General features: G+C 46.1%; 1 protein-coding gene and 1 long non-coding RNA gene across 12 annotated transcripts in view; both read right to left on the bottom strand.

Moving 5' to 3' along the window:
* The window catches only part of Cdk5rap2 (CDK5 regulatory subunit associated protein 2), a 186595-nt gene that overhangs the window by 72822 nt on the left and 90669 nt on the right, over positions 1-23104 (bottom strand). For 10 of the 11 annotated variants that reach the window (XM_015497679.2, XM_015497682.2, XM_015497681.2 and 7 more), the window contains 5 exons: positions 20445-20588; positions 12746-12843; positions 7821-7951; positions 6271-6380; positions 4131-4259 (listed from right to left, as the gene is read on the bottom strand). In XM_015497679.2, coding sequence (XP_015353165.1) covers positions 4131-4259; positions 6271-6380; positions 7821-7951; positions 12746-12843; positions 20445-20588 — 612 coding nt within the window. The remainder of the gene's footprint in view (positions 1-4130; positions 4260-6270; positions 6381-7820; positions 7952-12745; positions 12844-20444; positions 20589-23104) is intronic. The other variant, XM_048813207.1, reaches the window with a different exon arrangement.
* LOC125619664 lies at positions 12951-13899 on the bottom strand. The gene is made up of 2 exons (XR_007351204.1): positions 13853-13899; positions 12951-13646 (listed from the first exon to the last, which is right to left on the bottom strand). It is a non-coding gene; the product is annotated as an uncharacterized LOC125619664 (long non-coding RNA).

Below are 23104 nucleotides of genomic sequence, written 5' to 3'. Positions count from 1 at the left end.
AAGCTTCTAGAAAGTGTTCTTCTTACCTCCTGAATGTGGCTTTTCTGCCTTCAGAAATTGCCCATGAAAGTTCCTCAAAGACCTTCTGGATTAGGAGGTAAAATCCACACGGGGTGAGGGACAAGGGAGGAGCTGGCCCTCCCTGCCGCCTGTGGCCAGGAGAAGAGTTCCCCTAAATCTAGCTGAGCAAAGGAACTTAACACTCACCATTCCAAGGTGAGACAGCAACAGCTCTGAAGCCCTTCTGCATTTCAGAACCACAACCCGCCATTACTCGAGGCGCCGAGATAAACGCTAACTTTCACTTCTCTTCACCTCTGCTTGACTTGATCGAAATTAAAAATAAACACTCATTTTTCAACAATGATCAGAAAACTAAACGTTGGGGACAAAGATAAATGGCCCAAATGCCACGTACGACTTAGTAGTTTTCGAAGACACAGAAGATGTCAGAAAGAACCACGTCACTGCAGCGGGGCTCTGCCTCCAGCCCAGCCACCAGCTGGAGAAGGGGCCGCCACACCTCCCAGGGCTCCCTGGACAGTCTCCATACACTGAAGCTGGCTGTCCCTGTCACCCTGACAAAGGGCACAGGTCATGTGACTCCCTGGAAGCCCGCTGTTGCCCGGCCGCTCACTCCTTAAGTAACACCATCGGGAACTCTGCTCTCCTGGTCCTGCCCCTTGCGCTCTTTCTTCCTGGTGGCTTTGCAGCTGCCCCTCCTCGGCCTCCTGCTCCCTGCAGGCACCAGCCACATGCTCCCCTGGTTCGGCGTTCACCCCAGCACGGCTCTGGCCACACTGCTCCAACTGCCCCTCTGCTCGTCGCTGTCATGCTAGGCAGAACAGGGGTCATGTTTGTATTCACGGTTTCAACATCAACGCCTGGTGCTCCAAAAAACACTATTGCAAGGACAAAAGAATGAATAAAGACCCGAGCGAGACGGAACCAGAACCAAGCGGTTTTCAGAATTATGTCTGCTCTTGCTACTCAGTGTGCTCCTTAGCAACAGTGCGTCACCATCCAGAAGCTTGTCAGAAATGCAGACTCCCAGGCCCCATGCCAGGCTTACAGGACCAGAATCTGCATCTTAACAAGATCCCCAGGAAATTCACATGACTGCTAAACTTAAAGACAACTCCAAACAGAGCCAGAGATGGCTACTAATTCCTACTCTGCCACTAACTTACTAAAACAATAAAATAAAAATAGCTGTGTTTTATTGAGTGTCTACTATGTGCCAGGCAGTGCCAAGGGCTTTATAAAGCATTTAAAATTCATAATATCTTACACAGGTGAATTGTTGGAAAGTTCCTTCTTTTAATAAAATTAAATCCACTTCAACCAACCAAAATGTACCCCATTATTGGTAAGGGAATATTTAACAACCATCTTCTACTTCTGAGCACTATCTCTGCTCTCTAAAGTCACAGGAGGTCTATTTTCTGTTCAACATGACAATCCTAGAAATACCTGAGCTCAATTAAATTCTGCTCCTTTATCCATGTTTTCTCTCCATGCAAAAAACCAAAAACAAAACAAAAATACTTCAGTACTCTAACCACACCTAAGAATGACAGTATAGCCACACAAGTAAGTAACGGGAGTGACCAGCTTTTCTGATCACTTGTGATGTTCTGGTACCTGTGCCTTACACCATCCTGCCACCTAGAGATGGCTGTCCCAGGCGCTGCATGCTTCATGGTGTTGGACGCTCACCACCCTGGCTGAACCTGCTGAAACTGCTCCTGTACAGCAATTGTCCAGCAAATTCTCCTGATGCTATATCAATTAAGGATCAGTGAATAGATATAAGAAAAGGGGGGCCAGCTCAGTAGAGAGTGAACACATGAACAGGCCAGGCCCGCTCTTGGTCTCTGTCTGGTGGCTTCTGCGTGAACCCCATGCATGCAGGGAAGGCGTGCCCCTCCCAGCTGGTGTGCTTCCAAACGGGGAGTCAGGAGAAGAACTCAACCAACTGTCAGGCATCCAACCACTTTTACCCTTCTTCAAATTAACAATTGTTGGAAGAGGGTATATGAAAATAATTTGAATGCTCACTGTATAGCTATAGCTGTCCTTTGACCCTGAAATTACATATCTGGGAATATAGTCCAAGGAAAAAACTCCTAAACACAGAAGATGATCTGTGTACAAAGACAATCAATATGTAATTTAAAACAGTTAATCACTCGAAACAATCTACATGTCCAACGAGAGTGAGGCAGTTATATTTCAATGCATTCATAAGATGGAAGAAGAGCTATGACTTGATGGCAACTGGAAGAAACAAGATACAAAACCGTATTAGAGTCTAATTGCGTGCGTGTATACAAATATGGAAGGAACAATTCCAAAATGGTAATTAATTAGGCCTCTCAGAGTGTCAGGATTAGGGGTCATTTCTTTTCTCTATTTTCTGAAGTTTAAAGACACAAAATATATTTGCGATAGTTAGAGGATACGAAAGGCAGCAGAACACAACAGACACTAGTATGGCAATATGTAAATCAATGGAAGTGTAACTGATGTGATTCTGCAATCTGTATACGGGGTAAAAATGGGAGTTCATAACCCACTTGAATCAAAGTGTGAAATATGATATATCAAGAACTATGTAATGTTTTGAACAACCAACAATAAAAATTAAAAAATATATATATATTTGCTTCTTCCCTCCTCTTTTTTGATTTACAGGCTCCTAAGGAGCAGGATCGTGCCCAGCCCCCACCCCACAAGTCCTGCTGCTCAGAAAACACTGTGGAACTTGTATGCATGTCTGCCTTGCTCCTCGCTGAAGGAGTCCCACACAGCCTCCAGAAGAACAGCAGGCTCCCCTTGCTGTCCCCCTCCCCGCCTCCCTCTGCTCCCTCAGCTCCAGATTATAATAGGCACACCATCTTCCCCATGCCCATCTCCTATCCCCTGCCCGGGGGAGATGGGAGCTGTGCTATAAAGGACAGGGCTATTCACTGGGAACATCAAATTGAAGTGCAACCTGACAAATGACTCAAATCTGAATCGGCTGGTATTAAGATCTTAGAGTGGGCAGAGGAAAAAGCCTCTGTTCTCCAAAGGACATAATGGGACATTTAACAGATTTTTTTCAAAGGACAAATGAACAAACAAAACTCGCCATTTACGACTCAAATGGAGTCGGTGAAGAAAGAGCTGCTTATTAAGCATGCTGCCTTGGAGGAAGTGAACCAGGAGACTTGTTTTCCCTAAATGGATTGCAGTTACTCTCGGTTTTCAAAATTATCTGAGCCCTGGAGGCCAAGATCAATAATATTCCCTGTCTCAAAGAAAGCAGATGGCCAGAGCGCAGCATAAATACCTGTGAGCAGCTCCCACTTTGAAGGCGGAAGGAGACAACCTAAGGCTGACAAATCTTTCCCAAAAAATGACGTTGACTATGAATGTGGGACCTGCACTTTCCTGATGCTCCAGGCTGAGTTCCAGACAACCCCAACCGAGAAGATTGTGGTTTTGCTCACGAGGGACCCAAGTACAAAAAGGTCCTTCTGTACCTGATGGCAACAGTCCCAGTCTTCTGTGCATGGAGCAACCCTCCTGGGGAGAGCGGGGCAAGCCAGGGACTGGAGGAAGAAAATCACATCCTCCTCCCTGCCAGCACGACTTCAGGGTCCTCCCACTATACAGCGCAGGTTAGGAGCAGAGAAAACCAGAGACAACACAGCACAAAGATCAGCACTGAGACCCAGAAGTCATCCAGGTGAATTTTCAGGGCAAGTATATAATTGCACATGTATTTGAATGTGAATGGATTCACTAAGGCTGTATCTACACTACCCAAATTATCTGGGTGATTTGGAAACTCTCTAGATCCCTCTGAGACCACAACACTCATCCAGCTGTGCCATCTGCAGCACAGATCCCAGAGTGGGACAATTGTCGAAAGCATCCCAATAGCGATCCATGGAGACAGGAACTGAACTGTAGGATGCCTGTGGACACACCTGCTGACCTAACAAGGTCCTCAACACCCGCCCACAGAAGAAAGAAAGTTTCAGTTACAGACCTCCCCAGAACAGAGGCAGTCTTGAGAAATGTTTGGGGTTAGTAAATTTCAGCAATTAGCACATGACAATGAGAATGCTGCTCCTTACCTCTCTTTGTTCTGTTGACTCAGGTCTGCCATTTCCCTGGAAACCCTCACAGGAGAGATCAAAAAAGGTTTTCTTCAGACGCTGGTTGTCTGTGTAGAGTTCCTTCATCAGCTGTATAAGTTCGCTGACCTGAGAGATAAGAGCAGGGAGGTGGAGCCACGGCTTTAAGGCAAAGTGATCCTCAGCAAGCTGCCTAATCTAAGCTTCAGTTTCTCATCTGTCGGATGGGTTACTGTGAGAACTCACCATGACCATGTCCCTGACACCAGCTCAGTCAATGACAGCCAACGCTATCTCTGCCTTGCATTGGAGGCCTCTGGAGGAAAAACACCCCAGTGGTGAAGTTTCTACAACTGTGCCAGGGCCTTATTTTACAGCACAGACCTTCCTTTCACCTAGCAGTGTCAGTAATGACAGCCGTCCATTACAAAGAATGTTTATGGCTGCTAACATACTTCTGCAAGTTAGTCAATCGGTCCCTCAAGGATCCTGAGGCAGAGGACAGGATGGCATAAGAATCCCCACCTTACAGCTAGGAACCAGAGATGCAAAGACACTAACTTCCCAGGGTCCCAGTGTGGCAGCATATAGGGAACCGCATGAAAAGGAACAGCCACAGTGCCAGCTCAGGTAGGAAGGAACAACTGTCCCCAGAGGGAACCAGGACAGAAGGAAGACCCCCTCAGGTTCCAGGTCCAGGGCTCCTCCCGCAGTACAGGTCAGCTGCAGGGGCAACTGAGCAGCCACCACCTTCGTTCCCCGCCAGCTTCAATTCCCTGTGACTTTTCAAACTCTTCTTAATGGGAGTGGTCACTGGGCCTTCAGATAAAGTGGAAAACCCCACCCTCACTACACATGGTGGGTATATTTGATGTATTTTGAACATGAATAAATTTTATCCTCAGGGAGGATATGGTGGGAAGAGCGCGACATTCTACATGACTCACGCGACTACGTGCTGCCCTGGCCACAGCACAGCAGCTACCACCATCTCCACTTTCCTCATCTTCAAAAAACACAGCTGAGGGCTGGGGCTGGGGCTCAGTGGTAGAGCGCTCGCCTCACACGCATGAGGCACTGGGTTCGATCCTCAGTACCACGTAAAAATAAATAAATAAAATACAAATATTGTGTCCATCTACAACTAAAAAAACAATTAAAAAAAAAAGAGCTGACTCTAGACTCCTTGCCCCGCTCCTCCAGAAATACCCAAATTCTTTGTTGTTGTTGTTTTATGGACACAATACCTTTCTTTTATTTATTTTACCTTTTATGTGGTGCTGAGGATCAAACCCAGGGCCTCACAAATGCTAGGTAAGTGCTCTACCACTGAGCTACAACCCCAGCCCCCAAAATACACAACGTCTTATGGTTCTCCTTGCTATTACTTACATCGCTGCCTTACATGTTCTGCTTTCTCTCCATTGAGAAAACCGTCCACCTGGATACACTCCTATTTAACCTTCAAAACCCACTTGGAATGTCACTTCTGTTGGGAAGCTTCCCTCGATCAGGCAAGCAGCAATGAACTCTCCTCTGCTGTCTCTGCACCTCGAGCAGCTGCCTCACACAGCAACCTCTGCACTCCGTCCTGCAATTATTTGTTCCCATTTCTGTCCTCTTGGTCAGAATGAGAATTATTACATGAAAGAAACTGAATCTCTGTCCCATGTATGTGATAATTTCACAATGTACAACAATCTCCTCTGTGTTCACATGGCTTATTCTTAACCAGGATTCTTAGAACCCTGAAACCACTCTCATCATACCACCTATCGACAAACTGAAAATCCTTTCCCGCATTGATCAAACTGGAACCATATTCATTCAAAAACCATCTATTAGCTCCTACTATTGTGTGCAGGCCCTGGGACATTAGAAATAAATAAGACATGATCACTAAGGTTGAGATGCTCATAGCCTAGGGACAAATAATTACAGCCCCTCACGAATGGGAGGACATCAATTTGAACTGGGTACACCTTCGCCCAAGGGGAAGGAAATTCACTCTGTGTGGAGGGGCTAAGAGCTGTCCCTGGATGACAGGAGTAAAGGGACTTTCAGAATCACACCTCTGTGATCAGGAACCCAGAGACAACAAATTGAAAAAAGGAAAGAAAGAAAGTTATTAAGTCAATACCTTTTTCTTAAGTTCTTCTTGAGAAAAATGCTCCACTTGAAACTGACTGTTTTCTTCAAGGCAAATACTTAGATAAGACGTTTGATCACTATAAAATGAAAATGGTTCTTCTGTCCAAAAACAAAGTGGGGGGGGGGTGAAAGGAAGAACATCAGAACAGATTTTCGGGGACCAATCCCAGCTCCATCCACCTAAAGCACTCTGTAGAGGGTGGGTGAGGGCACAGAAGCACGTGGGAGTTTCCAACACCACCTCTGGAGCAAAAGTAACCTTCCCTTGCTCCACAGGCTGCCATCTCAGTGCATGGTTTCATCTGGGGCTGTAGGCTTTAGTTGGCCAATTCTGAATTATAATCTGCATATCAAGTGCTGGGTCTGGAGACCATTCTGAATGGCATAAGCAAATGGTGATTTCAGTTTAAATGAGCGTGATTCTGTTTAGGTGAGAATATGGGAAAATGAGATGTGACCCCAAGGGTAGAACTCAAGGGAAATAAAAGTGCCTGATGTATTTTTACTGGCCCCAGAGCCCTCGTGGAAGCGAGTACACCAAGTGCAGAAGCGGCCTGCTGGAGCCAAGACAACAGCGCCTCGGTCACCTCGGTTAGAATGTGTCATTGGCTTCCTCTGCAGTAAAGGACACATTCTAACAGAAGGGGCAGAAGCAGAGGAGAGGGAAGACATTTGCTGAGAAAGCCACAAGTACAAACAGTAGCTCATCTGAAAATACACATGGCTAAGTGCTGGAGCACCATGACAGTGGCAATGACAGGAAGAGCCAGACCTCAGGACACCCTGGCTCACATCCAGGCAAATCCACCCAACCCACCCCCAGCTCAGCTTCCTCACTTGTGCCTAATGGGGTGACTGTGAGAATCGGGTGAGAAGGGCGGAGCATAGTAAAAGCCTATGCCCTGTACACAGCAGGAGTCCAAGAAATGTCAACCCACCACGGCCATAACCAGTTCCTACCATGTGTGCCAGGCACTGAGCTAGAGCTACAGAAAGCAATAAGCACCACCCAGACTTCAGAGCTTCAGTCTAGCACAGGACAAGGCCAGATACACATGATGAGAACTCAGCAGGGCCACAAGGGGTCTCTTCCTGTAGCCCTCCCTGAATGAAGCCACCCTGCAATGCTAAGCATGTTTCGTGTCTGCCGTTCCGGACCCTCTGCAGGGGTTCCACGGGAAACTGAGCCAGTCAATGAGGGGGTAGGCAGGGAGAGAGGGAGGGGTTTGCAAGTCCCCGAGGTTACCTAGAATTGGGAGTATCAAATGATGCAGAAAATAGCAGAAGCAGTAGGGACACCACCCTGCAATGGATCTTCTGCAGTGTTAATACAGTTTACTGGGCTCTTCTGCTAGGAAGGCCGAAGCTAGACAGAGAAGACTGGGCAAGCCAACATCAACACTATCACCCCATAAATGACCTCCAGAAGAAACCCTGCGGCTGCTCCACCTCCTCATGAAGATCTAGGGCTCTCTTAAGTTCACCCAAGGCTCTCCAGGTGGACAAAACAACGGGAAGTACAAAGAAGAGAGTGTGTACCTTCCCGCCTCCGAATTTCGCTGATCTGCTCCGCCAGGCTCTTTTGCAAATTCCGATACGTAAGCACATCCCGTTCCAGTTGCTTCCGCAGGGCAAAAATGTTGTTCAACTCTGCCTGCACGGTGTCCATACTTGACATAACAAGACATCAGAAATTTTAAAATAGTCCTAGTAGTGCTTTAACAAGCAAAGACCAGCAAGCCCTTCTGTGATTTTTATGCTACTTGTGTTTTCTCTTGTTATAAAAGTTAAATATATGTTTACAGAAATAAATGTTCACAGAAAATTTAAAATATAAAAGTATAAAGAGAACAAAAATTATCATGATCCCCACTACCAATTAAAACACTGCAGACCATATTTCCCCTCAATCTTTTTTCCATGAAAATTTCAACATTAATATAATAAATGCTGAATTGTGCATTCCTTGCTTAAATATTTCCCCACATTTGTGGAAATTATTTGCAACATCATTTTTAATGACTGTATAAATTATGTCAGGTGAATGTCCCTCCATTTAGTCTAACTCATTCCCTATTAGAGAACACTTGGATCATTTCCAAGTTTTGCTATAGATGTAACCAGGTGGAAATAACCTGCTTTTCTAGCATGTTCCTCTGTTTGGAATAACCCCTTGAGAAGGTTGGATGGAGGGGAGACTCTCCAGGTCTGAGAGTCACTTACACCCAGGCTTCAGAGAGAAAGGAATTCTTTTGTGTTCCCATCAAAGAGGTCATCCTGGGGGGAAAGGGGAGGGGCAGGAGAGAAGAAAAAGCAGAGGGAGTTGACAGTGAGAGAAAATGACCAATCCAGGGGCCAACAGAATCACTCAACGCTGCACAGGGTGCATGGATTTTTATTCTGGAAGAGGGAGGGTCAGGTTTCACACCCAGATCAGCATAACGCGCTGCTGAGCTGTGTAGACAATATGTGCGAATGAGAAGCTCAGAACCTGGGGGAAGCCACACAGACGCACACCTCACAGAGTGTGCACTCATCTTGGAGAGCCCTGGCTAACAGAACTTCCCCTGAAGACAGAAACAGTCTGTATCTGCAGGGTCTAATACAGTAGCCACTAGAATGCACCTATTGAACATCTGAAATGTGGCTTAATGCACCAAGGAAGTGAATGTTTGTAATTTCATTACATTTAAAATAAGTTTAAATTTAAATGACCTAACCACTCTTGGGTATTCCAGTGGACAGTGCAGATCCACACACCAGGCCTTGGACTTCAACAGATGAGAACTGGCACAGGTCTGAATACTCAAACCCAGCTCACAACTGCACAGCCTGAACCTAGGTGTGGCCTGGCCCCTGGGCTGCTTTCTTAAGAAGGATTCCAAGCAGTGCTACCAGCAGGTCAAAGCACACAAGCACTTTTAAGGTTCCTAAAACACCTTAACAAATCTGAAAGCCTCCTTTATAAAATCACTTGAGAAATATTATCATTCCCCATCCAGCGTCCATCCTACAGTTCCCTAAGAGGGTCCATCGGCACCTTGAAACTAAGCTTCAAAACTGATGACTACCAGACTGCTCTAGGGAGAGGGCCAGTAAGCTTCCATCTGATTCTCCCCAGTGTTCTGAATCCGTGTGCCACACTCACACCCCACTGGTCCTTCAGAGACTGTTCTCCAGCTCCATCCCTCGAACTGCACACAAATCAAGACATATTGGAAGGAAAGTAAACCATTCCGTCCAATCTTCTATGCTTGCTGCTTTGAAGACGGTTCACTGCAAGGCACCCTTCACGAATGGCCAAGGGCCCGACTGGCGGTCCCGATGATCAATTTGTACAGCTGATGGGAGTCCTTCCAGAGGAGCACAGCACTCACTTGGATGTGGCTGTGCTGCTGAGGCATTTGACCAGAGGAAAAGGGGAGACTGTTTTAGCAAAGCTCCTGCCATCGGGGCCAGGGAAAGCTAACTGCCACGGTCCCCTTCCACCTCTGCCACGGTGAAAAGCACACAGCTGCCGTGTGCACACAGGAGCCCGTCATTTCCCAGCTCCAGAAGTTTCTCAAGGTGAGAAGAAAAAAGTGCTTTGCTCAGAAAGAAACAAAAGCCTGTGCAACCTTCCTCCCGGATTGGGGCAGGGGGCCGGAGAAGGGGTGGTGGGCAGGAGGAGTCAGAGAGCCCAGCTCAAAACAGCAGGCCACCACTAACCTTAACCTTGCCTCCGTGGCCATGTCAGTCAAACACCTCATCTGTAAAATGGGGATGATACCTTTCCTTTGAACTGTTTTGAGGACTAAATGATAGTCCTATTACATGGGAAAGAGCTTGGCACGGTGCCTAATACATTCTAGATACTCGGCAAACACCATTTCCTTCCTCCTGCATACCCCAACAATTCCCACAAAAAAGATGATATTTATGAGCCAAAATTTCTGATTCTCATGAGTTACAAGAGGGATTCTCATCTGGAAATGATTTTGCTCCCCCTGGGAGACATTTTGCAATACCTGGTGGCATGTTTGATACCATAAGAGGTTGAGGGAGTGAGTGTGCTCCGGGGACACAGCCGGAGATACTGCTGAACACCCTAAAATGCACAGGGCAGCCCCTCATGACAAAAAAGCCATCCAGCCCCAAGTCCCAGTACTGCTGAGGTTGAGAGCCCTTGGTTATAGGAAGTGTCGCTGAACTAGCCCTCAAGATACAGGGGTGGCTGCGAGGCCTGGGCTACAAAGCCAAGGGGGTCAGGCTCTGATCACCCTTCACCACAGGCCTTAAGGAGCACTTCTGTCACATGAGCTAAAGTGCCCACATCTGAGCACTGAAAAATAGAAAGCAAAGGTGAAAGAACCAACAAGCCTCCTCCTCCCTGTCTGTGTAAACCCCAAGTACACCCTGGCCTGCAGCCACCACCCCACTGCCAGTTCCCAGAGAGAGAGCAGTGCTGGAGTTAGACGTGGGGGCTCCTCCTGGATATGCCCAGGGCTGAGGATCCCAAAATGGCCTGGATGCTAAGCTGATGCATATGGGGGGTACTGAGGCACGTGGAAGCTTCCCATGTGTTTATTCTCAACAAGTGTTGACGTTTACTGAACACCTACTATGTGTCAGGCAGCATGAGGAATTTACACACTATCATCCCTTGTATCCAAACTACCTTGTAAGGTAGGTGGGCAGGAGGAGGGTAGGAAGAGGGTGGGTAGGTGGGTGGGTGGGAAGTAGAAGGCAAGCAGGCACTTGGCAGGTAAGCAGATGGGTGAGCTGCTGTGCAGGTAGGTAAGCAGGCCACACCCCCACTCCACAACACTCTCCCAAGAGCCCAGAGCAGCTGAGTGGCAGGGCTAGATGTGGACCAGGTCTGGCTACCCCTAAACAAAGTCTGAAGATGTGCAGAAACCTTTTGAGCATGGGTTATCCACTGCCCTGACCCACTGCAGTCCCATCCACGTTTTTATTCATTAGGAAAGAGGCTGTGAAACTCGGAGCCATTCCTGTGGAGAGGGCTTGAGAGCAAGCACATCTACCCACAGCACCTCTCCCGCCCAGAGAAGCTGCGCAATTAAAGTGAAATTTGTGCAGTTTCCCCACATGATTGAACCCCTCCTCTGGTGAAAGAGACCAGCTGCTGAGGTTTCCTGAAAAAGCCCACTTTCAGAGATGCCTACGCCCCAAATTTCATCAGTATGTGTTTGGTTTTTTCAAACTCATTTCAGATCTTAAAATCTGGAAATTATCTACTAACTTGGACGATCCGTGCTAGGGCCAGACATTCCTGCAGAGAGCATTTCCCAGGCTCTGGGAGCTGCAGATGGCAGAGGAACCCCTGGTCCTGAGGAAGCTCCCAGACCAGGAGAGCAGGTGGAGCAGCAGAGACGCCCACGCATCAGGCAGGCAGTCAAGAGAGAAGATGCAGAGGGGCAGCAGAACTGGGGGTCAGCCAGGCACCCAACGAGGCTGACACTCAAGCTACTCCTGAAGAAGGAGTGGGAGACACAGCAGGAAGGTGGGGCCAGGAGCACAGAGGACAGAGGACAGCAGAGGCGGGAAGAGACGGCCCAGCAACACGGTGAAAGCAAAGGGCATCATGAGAGAGAAAGAGAGGTGACGGTTCTTAGCTTCTTCTTATGGAAAACCTTGGACACATACAAAAAGACAAAGTAATGGGATAAGCTCCTCCTCATCTGCCCACTCGGTGTCCCAACAAGCAGGGAGCCAGGGCTGACCGTGTTCCGCCCATTGACATCCCCACCTACTTCCTCTGCTTCTGTACTGTTCTGAAACAAGTCCCAGACGTCACATCCGTTCAACTGAACCACTCCCATGGAGAGAGAGCTAGGTTTTAATGCAAGAAATCCCTGAGGCCAGTCCTGCAAACAGAGGCCCAGAGCAGGCCAATTGCCTGGGGACACCGAACCAGAGGGCAGGGGAGCCGGGACTATACCAAGACCCCTGGCCCACAACTGGCTCTCTTCCCCACACCTCACTGGCACCAAATCATTTCAGCCATCCTGCAGACACAAGTCACTCTAAGACACAGAGACATGTTGGTGTCCCGGAGTTCTCACAACACCTGTGTGACTTTGGACAAGCCACTTAACCTCTCTTAGCGTCAGTGGATTCATGTGAAATAGGGAGAACATTTTCACTTACCTCACAGTATAGCTGTGAAGATCGTGTGAGATAATACACAGGGAAGTGCTCTCTAAATATGTGATAAAGTATTTAGAAATATGAGTAAACACTATATTTTTAATCTAATTTAGTTGCCAAAGATCAGACAATTCTTGATAGAAAACAGGTATAACAGGTATTGTAAGGAGACAATCACTACCTGACAACTGTGTACACTTCTTAAGCACATGTTGGGACAGCTTCTCTGGCTCAGGGTCCATCAGCTTTTCCAAAAACTGTGTGCATGCTCACCCACACTCACAGGCGTGTGATGTTCAAATAGAAGGCCTTACCTGTCTGGGTCCTGCAGAGACCTCACCAGCTGGGCATAGATGTCCTGCTCCTGCTGTAAGACCTGTATCAGCTTTTCATAGTCTGACTGTTCCTTTTCCTGGAAATGATGGTGGACATCTGACTTTAGGGGACGGATCTCAAGAAGACAGCCTTATATTATACAACGTATGTGACCAGTTGTGTGTGTGTGTGTGTGTGTGTGTGTTATTTATTTATTTATTTATTTATTTTGAATCACACAAAGGTGAAGCCCTGGCCAGGCTCTGGTTCAGGCCACAGTCACACAGCACCACCTGCAGGAGGAGCAGGGAATGCCTGCCTCTCGCTGCCTGCTACAGCACACATCTGCCGTGTACCCCAAAAGCCCAGTGTGTGAGAGGCTTGGTCCCCACGGTGGTGCTACTTAGAGGTGGTGGAACCTTTGAGAGTGGTGCCTGGTCTGGGGTCCTCAGGTTATTGTGGGTGTGCCCGAGAGGGGAATTGTGGCACCCCCAACCACTTCTTTCTCTCTTTGGCTTCCTGGCCAGGAGGTGAGCAGTTTGTTCCTCCACACACTCCCTGCCACGGCCCACCAACATACCTACTCCAGTGAGGCCCAATGCAATGCCTCCACTCTGTCTTTGACTAGAACTTCTAGACCTCTGAGCCTTTTATCTTTACAGGTTAGTCACTTCAGGTGCTTTATTACAGTGACATGAATCTGACTAATATATTTACCTAGAAGCTCAAAGCTGTGCTTCAAACACCCAGAAGCTGTTATGAAAGACTCCTCAGCCACCTGATTCACCCTTGATCAACCCGTGACTCCTCGGGGCTGCTGGCCATTGTTTCCAAAACACTACAAGAATGCCTTGCTGCACCTGCTCTTGCTTCAAAGAAGAGAAACTCACAAACCCAAGCCTAAAGAGTACCAAGTACAGAGGTCAACTGAGTAGCACTGGGAGTAGACCTTTAAACATATCACTCTAATTTGTCAATGATACTTCAATAAAACTTACAAAAAGAAGTTTCAAGAAAAGAACTGCTTAAATAGTATTGCAATGCTGTCAAAAGAAAACAGTGGCCCATTTGAAAAGGTCCCCAAAACTAGTCGCAGTGGCACCCACCTGTAATCCCAGTGATTCGGGAGGCTGAGGCAGGAGGATGGCAACTTAGCTAGACCCTGCCTCAAAATAAAAAATAAAAAGGACTGGGGGATGTAGCTCAGTGATAGAGCACCCCTGGCTCAAATTCCCAGTATCAAAAAAACAAAAGAGGAGAGGCTCCCACCAGCCAATCAAACCTGGGACAATGTGAACATCAAGATAAAGGATGACAGTAATGGATTAGAACCCACTGAATAAAATATGAATTCATAAATCCACACTAACAAGAATGAATACAGGAGAAGACTGTTCATTACAATAAAATGATAATGTGTAGAAAGAACAATGGATTAGAAAAATCACCATTGGCCGCCATGGTGGTAATAAATAATTCAACTAAGAAACAAAAAAGAATCTAAAACCAGTAGGAGATCAGGATATTTACACAGACGCAAAACATCTATTTAATAAAAGAAAAAAAAGAGCAACCACCAGTCAAGAAGAGTGGCAGACACCACCTTCCCAAACTCGAAAAGTCAGCCTGGCTAGCAAAGGAACAAACGGAAATTGCGTACCATGGGACAGGATGCCATGAGAAGAGCACAGCATGGCCACTGCACCATTCCTGCCAAAGACACATAGCCAGAACCCCTGTCGCCCCAGTCACCACAGAGACATCAGGCACACCCAAACTGAAGGGCATCTTACGACAGGGCCGACCTGACACTTCCAGGGTATCAAGGTCAGAGAGCCGAGGAAAGGCTGAGGAACCACAGGACAGACTAGAGAATCCAGGCTGAGACTCAAGGCGTGACACTGACACAGAAGCACACACACCTTCCTGCTGCAAAGGGCGCGATTGAGACAGTGTGTTAAATACAATGGAGTCTGATGACTGGAAGAGAGGATGGGTCTGGGCTGACTTCCTGGCTGAGGTGGGCGGGCTGAATGTCTTTGTTTACAGGAAATGCACACTGAAGTGTCCACAGGCGACAGGACTCCATTGGGCAACTTTCTCTCAGATGACTCAGAAAAAAATATAATCCTTTAATCATGTGACTTTTCTACCAATGTGAAAACATTTCTTTATAGGAGTTGCACACCTATAAAGTCACCTGCTTAGAGGTCGAGGCAGGAGGATCACAAGTTTGAGGCCATCATGGACAACACACCAAGACCGCACTACCATGGGGAAAAAAAAAAGAATGTTGAAATAAATAAAGTTAATGGGTACAGCATCCACAGCACTGGGGACAAGCTGGGTGCCCTCCAAGTGCTGACGAGAGCTCTTAGTCAACAGAGAAACAGGCTGCCCACAGCATCTGTAGCTCACATTGACCTAGGTTTCCTCCTGAATTCAAGACACCATCCAGGACAGCAGATCACACCTCACTAAAATTCAAGGGTCGCAAGAATGTGATCAGGAAAAAAAAAAATTCTATCTTCATTTCTATTAGCCTCAGCTGAAATTCAATTACGAGCTAAGGAACACTGCTATTGCTCCAAACAATGACCAGGCGTGTGTCATTCCTACAACTTTATCATTAAAAAAACTACAGTTAATACACTTGTTTTGTACGTATCACTGATACCTCAAAATATTCATTCTTGGGACCAGGGGTGTGACTCGGTGGGGGAGTGCCTGCTTAGCATGTGCGAGGCCTTGGATTCCATTCCCAGCACTGAAAAAAATTATCATCACCACTTCAAAGCTACAGCAGTCACTGTACTCACCACTAGACCGTGTTATTTAACACAAGAATAAAAGTATCACTTCCATAGCATAATTTTTGATATTTTGAAAACTGGACTTAAGAATATTTGGTTCCCTTCATAACTCTCTGCATATAATTTGTGCATGTAGTGTTTTCATGGAGGGGGGTCCTCGGCTTTAGTTAGGCCACCAAAGGGATGCAGAGGAGCAAAGAGAAGAGAGCCTGGGCCCAAGAGAACCCCACTGTGCTTCCAGCCCAACAAGACAAGGCCAAGGCAGCTCCTGCCGTTGACGGTCTGCAAGGCTAAGCCACCAGGCTGGTCCTGACAAGTCAGTCACCAGCCCGACAGAAATGCCAGGCCCTTCTGTAAATTATGCCATAAACCAGTTCCAGGGGCTCCTCAATGCCTTCTGAACACAACAGCATCATGTGGGACTCTCTCACCAATGAAAGAAAACTAACAGGATGCCCAACCCAAGGTCAGGGTCCTGATTCAGGGCTTACTCCAGGGCCTGTGCTCTTTGGCCCACCCATCACTGCCCCGCCCTTACTTAGACCACGTGAAAGACAGTCAAAGAAAAAGAAAAGATAGTGACAAAATAAGAAAACCTACTGCTTCTGGAGCACCTAATAAGAGGGGAAGTGATGGTTATTAAGTGTGTGATCTTGAGCAAGTTTCTCAACCTCTCTGTGCTTCAATATCCAAATGAAGCAATAATTCTTTAAAGCACATGGGGTTGTTAAGAAGATCAAATGAATTAAATCTATATGAACCTCACAGAATGATACCAGGCTGCGTGCAGTCAACACTTCATAAATGCCATCTGTAACTAGTCCCCAGGCCCCAAGTGTTGTGCTCCATACTTGAAAGATCTTATCTCTGATCACAATGCTGAAAGGACTACATTCATTTCCCCATTTTTTGGATGATGGAACTGCTTCTCAGGGAACAGAGTTAACTTGTTCCAGTCCAGTCAGCTAATATAGGTTCAGTTGGAGTTTGTGCACATATATAACTTCAAAGCCAACCAAGAAGGGCTAGGAAAAAAAGATCAGGAAATGTGGATTTCTGGTGGATGGAGTGTCCAGTGAAAAAATCCAAGCCCTGGACTTTATCTCTTAACTCGATATCTGAAACCTGGGCTCTAAGCCACAGAGGGGGACCAGCCACTGCCCCAGCAGGGCCCAATTGCCCTGCTCAGCTCCCTCCCTCCCTTCTTCCTAGAGGCCACTCCCAACCCTCACCAGGGTTCACAAGCCACCACTCTCCTCAGCTCCTGCCCTCATCCCCCTCCTGCCTTTAAGGAGAGACAGCGCATCAATTGCCACTGCACACTGACACACTCAGGGCCTCTCGGGATCTCCCAGGGCCAATCTCACTAGGAAACTCTCCAACTGCAAGGGCACGCAGGCTCACCTGCAACCCAGAGCTAGTGTGCCATCACCTGCTCGCTGTCAGGATGACTTGCCAGCAGCACTGTCCCAAGCCAGGCACAGTGTCTGCTACAAATCAAATGCTATCACAAATACTTGCTGAGCTGATGATTAAAAAGGTAAGAGAGAAACACAGGAACTGATGTGAATTTTAAGAGCAGAGTTTCCTGTGGGTATTTTGCATAATGGAAGTCAGGGTGAGTCAACGTCTTCCTAGAAGCAAATTGCTCACCCATGTTAAATAAATGAACTCTTCAGAGCCATTTGGGTCCCATTTCATCAATCACCTATTCCCCACGTAGAATCATACCCCATTAGAATGAAGTCATTGGGCTCCCTCTGCAGAGCTGACGACCCAGCAGAGTGCCCAGGCTCAAAGGCAGGGCTAGGCCACTCAGGGGAGCTGCCCCACCCCACCAGGCCCTTTGCACAGAGAAGGCTTGTCGCCATCTCACAGCTACTGTGTCTGACCCTGCTGCACTTCCTCCGCAGCCCTTGGAGTGATGGCACACTCCCCTGCCTTGCCTAAGAATGTCCCTAAAAACTGGGAAGCAAGTCCTAGGAAGACACCACTCCATTGTGACAGGTCCTGGGCCCTGGAGGACTAGGAAATTCCAAGAATTCCAAGACACCAGACATCTGGAGTCACAGGATCAAAGTCAAAAGCAGAGCTCCAGAGCCCATGACTTCTGTCCTCAAGGTCCAAGGGACTGTCCTGGTTCTTACCCTCCCCAGCTGTAGCTGCTCAACCCCTGCCTGGAGTCTGGGAGAGCCTCTAGTCCTGCCCAGCTGGGACCCCCTTACACTGATGTTTTCCTCAAACTACTCAATGTGGGCTTCCACAGCTTATAACCCCAAAACCTTTACCTCCTCTCTTACACTACTTCTAATACTCTCAGAGGAAGGCACGCAATTCCCCACTTCCCAGATTACACAGGTGCATTTCAGAAAGACTAAGCAACCTGCCTGAAGTCACGGAGCTACTAAGTAGCAGCACTGGCATTCTGACACCAAAGTGGGCACTTTGTACTGCCACCATTTTCTTAACGACTTGAAGGAAATACATGTCATGTGCAGACCACACTCTGAGGAGGCAGCAGACATGTAAAGAAAGCCTAATGGATCACTTCTTGGTAATCAGGGCAATTTAGGGGCCTCGTAGATAGATGGTTTCTAGTAGCTAGGTCACAGCCCTGCAACAAAGACATTTATTTTAATACTTAAGAAAATTCACCACCGATGTCCCAACCACGTTAATAACCAAGCTACAAATCTCTGGTGGTAGCAAGTCAAATATGGTCAGTGTGTTTTATTCTCTCTCCTTCAATTCCGTGATCATCTAGCATTAATTCTCGGGATCACACAACGATTAGAAGGAAAACAGACTACCCAGAGACTATGGAGACATCATAATAGCTTCAGGCTTTTGGTAGAAATGGGCAGAGGATAATTCCTAGGTCAACACAAAACAACCAAGGGCGTAGCAGGAAAAAATCCACATTTTCTACAAAGAAAGGACTACAATCTGAAAAGCATACTTCTCTTGGAAAGAAAAAAATATATATAAAGCTGCAAGAGCTGGATTTCTTAAATTGACACCTACAGATTTACAATTCTTAAGTGATAATTTATAATTCTTTATCTACATTTTACATTTTTCAATTAGTCTTGAAGAACAGAATTAAAATCTTTACTAAAATTCTTAGGTATTTTGCACAGTAATTTAAATGTCACTTGGATCTGATATTACTGAGGTACAGATATCATCCAGCACAAAATAAAAACAAAATGTATAGATGACAAAATAAGGGACATTAAGTTGGAAAATACTCAATCATTCAGTAAGTTTATAAACATTTTGTTCAACACTTCTTACATGACTAAAATGAGATTCAAATTAGCAAAGTTTAATAATTAAATGAATTCATTTTAGTAAAGATATGTCCCTCCGAAAAACTAGATTGTCTGCGACTTTGTTTCAAAATAGACCACCTTATTACAGGTGAATGTGCTTTTTAACCGCCCAGCTAATTTTTGTCAAGATCCAATAACTAAATGCAAGTTAAAATCACAAAATACTAGTCCTCCAACACTCAGTTATGAGACTTGCCCAAGGTTACTACCTATGTGGAATGACAGAGCCCAGAGAGAAATCCAGGTCCCCAGATTCCCAGCCCAGCCCAAGACTCCACTACCCCATGCTGACACTCTCAAGGACAGCAGTAAAGGGACAAACACACAGTGAGAAAGCATCCTAAACGTTCAGCCAATGACACACCAAGACCAGGTCTGACACAGCTGGCACACAGTGCCCCAGATGGTACTGGCTGCTAAAATACTGAAATGCTGCTACACTCATTGGAAAATGAGCCCAGGCCCATCCACTCCATCCACCCCACTGCCCTGGGACCTGCCCTTGATCCAGGATGTGGGGTGTGGGGGTGCCTGGAAAAAGGCAGGCCTCAATCTCCCCACTCCAGACCAACTGCCTGAGTCTGTTCTGATGGCTGATGTTCCAGTTGTAATTATTTTGAGAATCACCCTTCACAAAACCACAAGTCACAATCAGAGTCATTCATCAGAGAACTCATTTGCATAAGAGTCTTCTGTCTTCTGCACATATGAACTTAATTAGAGGTAGGTTTTTAAAAAAAAAAAAAATTGGATACAGCCAACTCCGTAGCTTTCCCATGTCTGGCTGCCTCGATGCATTATTCACTCACTCAACTACCATTTTCAGAGCCGGGCACCGGGCTGTGCTGGGATTCAAGGATGAGTGCCAATTGCCACCCGCAAAGTACCTGGCCCTGGTGCTGCACTGGGGTTCAAGTGAGGGGAAGCAGAAAGGTGGGATCTACATGAGGAGCACGTGCCACATTGCAAGGGCCTGGACAGGGCTGTGGGCCAGAGAGAGGAGGCTCCCCTCTCAGCAGGGCCCACAGGGAGGGAGATAGAAGGGCAACATCTGCAGGAACCCTCAGGAGTTAGCAGGTAAACAGGGAGGGAAAAGCCCCCCAGTTAGAAAGGAACACAGAGGGTATCTGCAGGAATCTGTAGCAAATGCTGCTACTGGAGATGGAAAAAATGAGACCCGAAATAATCTGGGGCTAGATAAGAGTGGTCCACCTGCTGGGGCACTCTTCACATGCATTTCAACAGAAGAATCCCCCAGACGTTTGGGACCACACAGTTCTTGAGAGGTGACCCCAATAGAGCAAATGTGAGGCTCCTCTCTTAACAAGCTGCCAATTCTCAGTTTTGTGTGCAGGGCAAATACAAACGCTCAGCTGGAGAATGCTAATCTGAGGGTGGCTAGACAGAGAACCCCCTGTCCTGCCTGTCATAAGCTCAATTATCAGCAAGAAGACATCTGAGGATCGCTAGATCCGAGGAGTTATCAAATACGTTTCAGAAGAGAATATGAATACATTCGCATGTGAACATCCAATTTCAGTCAAGCTTACCTGAGAGAAGATGAGCTTGCTGCCTGGTGACTGTTGAGAAGAGCACTTTTCTGTTATTAAGCCTTCGCTCCTGAACTCAAGATCCTTGGCAGTCATTAAATACCGGTTCTGCTGTACTGCTTCCAAATCTTTTTCATTGAATTTCTAAGGAAATGAAACAAATCATAAGAAAGTTTTCATCAAGAAAAAATATTAAGAGATTGTCCTAAACCCTGTAGGGGAAGATTTTTTATTTTGTCATGATACTCACATGTCCCCTAAATAATTTCCATCATTTCAAAATATTAGGCAATTATAAAACCGTAATGCAACTCCATTTCCACGTTATTACAACTTAGAGAAAAGCAGACTGGTGGCAAGGCAGAGCCGAGGTTGGCGCCAGGGGCTAGGAACCTTCAGGCTTGCCACCACAGTGAGTGTCCTTTAGCGGGTGTGGAAGAAAAGGTCCAGGCTCTGTCCCAAGAGAAACAGTCCCAGTCCTGGGCCTGCCCCGCTCAGGTGTGATCCCGGATCTGCTTCCTATCCTGCCAGCCTACTGGGTGAACAGAGGACTGGTATATTAAAATCCAGCCAAGTCTATCTTGAAACATAATAAATTTTGACAAAACTTGAGCTGACCATATCCACAAGGAGATCTGACTTTCGGGAAGAAAAAAAAAAAAAAAACTACAAATATGGCAGTAGAGTCTGGCCACACACAAAAGGCTCTTTCTTGACGACACACAATAAATTCCTCTCCCTGACTCCTTCAGGAGACCTGAATCCAACAACTGGATAGGACATTACTCTGGTCTTTGGCCAAGTTCAAGCACAGAACTTATTACCAAGCATTTAAAGACTCATGGCTCCAAACTAGGGCTCTGTTCTTTCCCTGTGGGAAATTAAGGGAAGGAACCATATCTTGCTCCTAAGCCCCTAGCAGAACTAATTTATCATGCCAAACAGAGACAGTAGCTGAACGCAAAGAAAGAAGCAGAGGCAAGTCTTCATAAGAAACCATTGAACTGTACTAGGAAGAATCAAACAATGAGCGCTGACTTTCTAGAATTGCCTTAACACAGCTGTGCTTGAATCACACTTTCCACTTTCATTTTTTAAGTCCAATTATACACATGTAGTTTCACACTCAAACAGCACTATAAGGCTTAACTGGAAAACAGCAATGCCTGACCTCCCCACTTCTCGTCTTGAAGCCCCACACCCAGAAAGAAAAACACCTGCAACTCCTCATCTCCTTCTCCTATTTATTTCCACATTTCTAGATTACATTCTTTACCTTCACATTCTTGATTTCTTAAGTTCTGATTGTATCTATAGGTTCCTATCATAGAGGTTTAAAAATTTAGCTCTTACATCATCTGCATCTCAAGTTTATCTTTAGTTATATCATCATCATCATCATCATCATCATCTATACCAGGGATTGAACCCAGGGGCGCCTTACATCAAGCCACATCCACAGCCCTTTTTTATATTTTATTTACAGATAGCCTCAGCCTCCCAAGCCGCTAGGATTACAGGCATGCACCCCACATTTATATTATCATAGCCACACAAATATGGCTCAGTGTACAGCACTCCATGATTTCATTTCCATTCATGTTCAATTCTTTGCTTTCTTGGAATTAATAATTATCTTATTCTATTTGTTTACTTAATCCATAAAATTAAATTATATACTAAATGTAAATTTATCTCCAAACTTTCTAAAAGAACATAAAAATTTCACTCAATGAAGTCAAACACATCAGGTAACTGATCAGTTCCTTGTTAGTTTCTGGAGAAGCCCAGCTGAAACTCTAGCCCTCAACAGCCCAAACCTGAGCTCTCCACATAGGCAGCTCAGCTGTGACCTTGGGACTCCCCTTCACAACATTCCAAGTGGATTTCCTCCTTTTTGGGTCCAACATCTCTTTCTTTTGGGTTATTCCCTTCTTTGTACAGAATCAGCCTCCAAGAGCTTTTTGCAAAGAGCACTCAAGAGGCCAACAACTGAAGACAAAACTGAACATCTGAAAATACCTTTCTTCCACGTTTACACTTGCTGACAGCACGGTTGAGGACAGAGTGCTCATAACTTTTCCTCTGTCTTCCAGTGTCCACGGGTACTGTTGGGAATTCTGATGTCATCTGAGCCCATCCTTTTTAGGTGCCCTGTATTTTCCTCTCTCTGGATGCCTTTCAGGTCCTCTCTCTATTCCTGTGTTCTGAAATTTCACAATGATCTGCCCTGGAGTACGGGTTTTCTCTCATTCCCCGTGAGAGAAATGGAGCAAGCCCTTGCATTGTAGAAGACCTGGCCCCAATCTGGGACATGGTCTCCCATTTCTTGGAAATCTTCCCTCCTCAGCTTTCCCTGCTGTGTCTCCTGGAACTTCCATTAGTCCATATTTTTGGACCCCTTGAGCCATGTCTCTGATTTTCTTAACTTTTCTCTCCCTTTTGCCCATGTTTTTGTCAGTGTGATTCTATTTTCTAGAAGACTTATCTTCCAACTTTTCCAACTCTTCTATTTTTTTTCGTAAGAAACTCATAAGTAACATAACTAACTCTTCTATTAAATGTTTTATATCTACAATCATACTTTGAATTTCCAACAGGTCATTCTTCTTTTCTAGATCTCTTTTATATCATATCCCAGTTTCATTTCTTATCTAATC

Source organism: Marmota marmota, unplaced genomic scaffold, assembly GCF_001458135.2.
Source record: "Marmota marmota marmota unplaced genomic scaffold, marMar, whole genome shotgun sequence".
Taxonomy (NCBI): domain Eukaryota; kingdom Metazoa; phylum Chordata; class Mammalia; order Rodentia; family Sciuridae; genus Marmota; species Marmota marmota.
Note: the sequence above shows the minus strand (reverse complement) of the source record. Positions and strands in the feature narration are given on the sequence as shown.